The 4,649-nt window shown below is 42.2% G+C and overlaps 1 protein-coding gene across 4 annotated transcripts in view; it reads right to left on the bottom strand.

Moving 5' to 3' along the window:
- Positions 1 to 1,917: 1,917 nt before the first annotated feature.
- Positions 1,918 to 4,649, bottom strand: part of cdk17 (cyclin dependent kinase 17) — a 40,190-nt gene continuing 37,458 nt past the window's right edge. For all 4 annotated transcript variants that reach the window (XM_086201069.1, XM_086201068.1, XM_086201071.1 and 1 more), the window contains 2 exons: positions 4,457 to 4,534; positions 1,918 to 3,003 (listed from right to left, as the gene is read on the bottom strand). In XM_086201069.1, coding sequence (XP_086057195.1) covers positions 2,963 to 3,003; positions 4,457 to 4,534 — 119 coding nt within the window. In that variant the 3' untranslated portion in view covers positions 1,918 to 2,962. The remainder of the gene's footprint in view (positions 3,004 to 4,456; positions 4,535 to 4,649) is intronic.

Here is a 4,649-nt window from a genome sequence, read left to right as displayed (position 1 = left end):
TGCTGCCGCTTCATGGGTATCGCCTACCACCTTTACAAGGTTCTACAGGGTGAATGTAGCCACTCCCCATCTCCTGAGTACGATTCTCCTACTGGAGTCCTCTGAGTCCACCAGATGAAGTGTGTACTGGAGATTCCTCATGACTCTGCTGGCATTGGTCATTCAGTGCTTTAAGCACCGCCCTCTGGCGGTGAGCAGGGATGAAATAGAACGAGAGTTACGAATGTAACTGCGGTTCTATGAATCCCAAATGACCGTCAGAGCGTTCTGTCACTCAGAATCCTCACATTGTTGCGAGAAGACTCTGTAGGAACAGAACCCCTGATGACACCGGAAGATATTGCATCTGGGGGTCACAGATGACGTTGTTGGTATGCATACTCGGATTGTGCATGCACGAAAGGAACATTCAGTGCTTTAAGCACCGCCCTTTGGCAGTCATTCGGGATTCATAGAAACGTAGTTACATTCGTAACTCTCGTTTTATTCCCTACACTTTTTTTACTACTACAAACACACGACAAATGACTGCAACACAAACAGTTTATGAAACAGATTAAATTTACTTTCGATGGTTATGAGAAATAAATAGTTCCAGTAAAAAGAATCACGCCAACTGTTCACCGGCAGCTCAGTGTTTCCGAGAGGTTGTTCACTACACAGCAGGCCTTCCATGCATCAGGCGCACACACACACACACACACACACACACACACACACACACACACACACACACACACACACACACACACACACACACACTCTTTCAGACATCTTCACATGAATTCAGGTCATTCATACATTTTGAAAAAGTACAGTTTGACATTGATAAATAAAGCAGTTGTAGAAATCTCCTTTCGTGCATGTCGCCGTTGTGTAAAAATACTGACATTATCAGAGTTTGCAGTTAATGGTGACGCAAATCCTTCAGGTGCATGACTTTCCTTTCGTTTGGTGTGGCCATAAGTGAAATACAAGGGGAAGAAAAAGGAGCTACATGGCTAAATCATGGGTCAGTATCGGACAGGATATCCACCATTAATATAATGACTTTTGTCCTGTGAATTTGATGAACAAAGGGTGAAGTGTAAACCCTTTCATCGAACAGATTTAAAAAAAAAAAATCCAGAAATCACCCTGTCAAGGGTTGTTTTTGGGGGCTACGACTAAGAATGAGAAATACAGGATATTTAAAGGATTATTACACCATTAACTGTAAACAGTAATTAGGAGAGGTCACTTTTTTTTTTTGCATGTTTTACTCAATCAAAACCAAGAACTTCAGAGCAAAACAGCTCAAGTTGCAGGAATATCACGCTCAGATCTCATTACACTCTTTTCTGCTACTCTGAGTGTATGAATTGGATCTCTCATAATAATTATCGACACCAAATCCTTCACACTTCATATATTTGAGATAAATAAAACATTTTGCTTGAAATTTCAACCAGAAGTAAGAAAAATACAAAGGAAATCAAGTCAGGAATGCAAAGTACATCTGTATTTTTTTAAGAGTTCCAGTGATTTGAGGCGATCTTGTGTTTGCTTCAGTAAACATGCAGTAAAAAGTGAGACTTCTCAACAGGCTTCATGTGTGGCGGCACTGTCAGTTGCTAACATCACAGCGGGCACTTTCTATCTAAAATTTCAATTTGAAATCTTTTCTTTTTCTTCTTCTTGTGTGTACAAACGCTGGAGATCAGTGGTCCCAGTAGAAATGTTGATTTTAGAACACCAATGATGGGCTGAGATGCCCCGCCCCCTGCCCCGCCATCCCTCCTTTCTGAAAAACATGCCACACTGACACTGCTGTTTCACAAAGAGAGGTCAAAGGTCACAGACACAGAGAAAAACATCTTAATACTGTTGGGTAAACTCAGCCGTGTTGAGGCCCGGGTCCCTGATTCCAAACCCCCCCCCCCCCCCCACCATCACCGGAAAAATAAACAATAAAAAACAACAACAAAACCATACTGAAGTGCAAGTTAAAGACAAAGTTACTGCAGTGAGATTTCCAAACGCAGGCAGAGCGAGAAGTTGTAGCTTGCATTTAAAAAGCAGTTAAGTTGGCTGATGACCCACAGGAAGCTTGCTGGCTGACTTCCTGTTCAGCTCCAGTAACCCTCCGCCTTCATCTGTGCTTCCTGCTCTTTCGCCCCTCAACCGTTTGGTCTCGATGCTGCACCGGAATGTCCAGAGGGAACAAAAGAACAGCTTGGTGCTTTTGCGTTCTCCTACTTTGATTGGATTCTGTGCTTCTTTAACCCCCCCAGGAAAAAATATTACACGACGGATGATCTGCTTACAGTCCTGATTTTAAAGCCTCTGTGAAATGCACCCCCCCCCACCCCCACCGCGCGCCTTCAAGAGCAGTGGGGGCCATGACGAGAAATGAGACCGTACTTCACCAAACTAAGACTGTCAAGCTTCTTCACTTGGAAATCTTGTAGAGTTCAGTCACGGAAGCTCGAGGGAAAATAAAACCTAAATTTTAAAAAAAAAACAGATTTGAAGAAACTGAAGCGTTTGGTCTCCGAGCACGACGACAAGAACAACAACTTGGATCACAGCGTCAACATTAACATCAGTGAATTGAACTCAAACGAAGCTGGAGAAAAACAATATCAACCTTACTGACTGTGCATGGCGTTCACATCACATGTGTACACGCACGCACGCACGCACGCACGCACACACGCGGTGTGTTAAATACAGACAGTAGTACTTTAGCAGCAAAAAATGTCAACCCCTCCCTCTCTTGCTAATAAATAAACACAGTCTCTGTGAAAAGAGTCAACCCAGAGTCACTTGCTCAGAGGGGTGTGTGTGCATGTTAATGAGTGTGTGTGTGCAGGTAAGGGGGGGGGTCACTCTGAGGGCAGGAGGGCTCATGCGAGAGAGGTTGGTCGGGGATGGAGAGTGAGGATGAAGGTAAACAGTCGACCATCCTCTTCGTCAAACACTAGAAGAGCATGCTCTGCCGCCGGTTGATCTTGCCGTTACCTGGAAGTAGACAAAATCAGGCATCCATTATGAGGGGTGTTACAAAACTTCGCATCACAAAATTTTGCGAAATAAAAATAAATGACAAAAAAAAAACACAAAACAAAAACTTACACTGCCGATTTTTGACCCTCTACCCTACTGTATACACATATTACAAGAAGAAGAAGAAGAAGAAGAAGAACACTGTAGCAACGCCATAGTAGAAGAAGAAGAAGAAGAAGAAGAAGAAGAAGAAGAAGCGGCGAAACAATTATTTCTAAATGGAGGAAGACGAGGTTGAATAAGCAGCGGACGCTCCTTCATCAAACAAATCGGTTGTGTGGACTTATTTTGGCTTCCCGTGTAAAAGACAAGGCAACGGTGGGACGATGGTGGATAAAACCAAAACCGTGTGCAAACCATGTCGGTACACAACACCGTACACTGTGGTGAGCGGCATGACAGAAGGATAAGCACCTGTTGAAGGCTAAATATTCCAGCTCACTGAGGTCAGACATTCTAGACCTAAATCAGACTGCAGCACTGAGGATTATTTAATATTTGTTTTCCTTTGCATTCAAGAATGTAGTTGTGCTCATTGTTTACAACAAAGCACTTTTTTAAATTGAAGTTTTACGCTTGTATTTGCACTGTAGTCTAAATAAGGGAAAAAATACAAATATTTTCTTTCTTCAAAGCAAGGAGCAATTTATTTTGAATTGACTCAGCAAAAACTTGTATGTCTGCATATTGAAGGAGAAAATAAAGAATATTTGATTTTTGCATTTCTGATTTTTGAGTTTCTTTAATCCTCGTCTCGTATCGTGAGTATTTTGTATCGTGAGCCCTGTTTGTGTTCTATTGTTTCCTGAGTTGACTACGTCGTTGCACCGCTATCCATTACCCATAATGCCTTGGCCTCATATTTATGGTATTATGTGTTGTTTAACTTTTTTTTTTTAATGTGAAACCATTTTACTTCCGTCCGAACCTCAAACATTTAGTGACGTTTTCACATTTTTGTGTGCAGATTAACCTCTTCAATATTTAACAAAATGATGTACATAATACATACAACAAATTTGAATAATGTGGGCTGTCTAAGCTTTCCAGTACTACTGACACAATACTTGACAGTGAAAACTTGGCAACGCGGGGCAATAAATGCCCATCAACACAATTACATATATATTTTCAACTCAAGAGAATTTACTTTCGGTTTTACTCCTAAGCCCTAAACAACGCGACCATAAAATCATGAGCATTAAAAAAACAAAAGCCATCTATTCTTTTTAAAAGTAATAAAATATGGCTCACTGAAAGAAACCATGCCTTTCAAACTTCAAACCCACCAGCTGGCTTTGTGGTTCAGATGTTTATCAGGTGCTGAGGGACCAGGGTGTGTTTGCGTTTGTGTGTGTGTGTGTGTGTGTGTGTGTGTGTGTGTGGGAGTGCATGTGTCATCACCCACCTGACTCTGGGTATGAGGAGTTCCTGTAGCCGGGGTCTCTCTGCAGTTGCACCTCCTTCAGTGTGAATATTGATACGCCTGAAACACAGATGACACATTGAGATACAGCAGCAGGCCAGACTGCAGAGGTATTCAAGCGTGCGTGTGTGTGTGTGTGTGTGTGTGTGTGTGTGTGTGTGTGTGTGCATGTGTG

Source organism: Aulostomus chinensis, chromosome 4, assembly GCF_037954235.1.
Source record: "Aulostomus chinensis isolate RoL2024-O1b breed Wild chromosome 4, RoL_Achi_v1.0, whole genome shotgun sequence".
NCBI classification, from domain to species: Eukaryota; Metazoa; Chordata; class Actinopteri; order Syngnathiformes; family Aulostomidae; genus Aulostomus; species Aulostomus chinensis.
The sequence above is the reverse complement of the archived record's forward strand: the minus strand, read 5'-3'. Positions and strand labels throughout refer to the sequence as shown.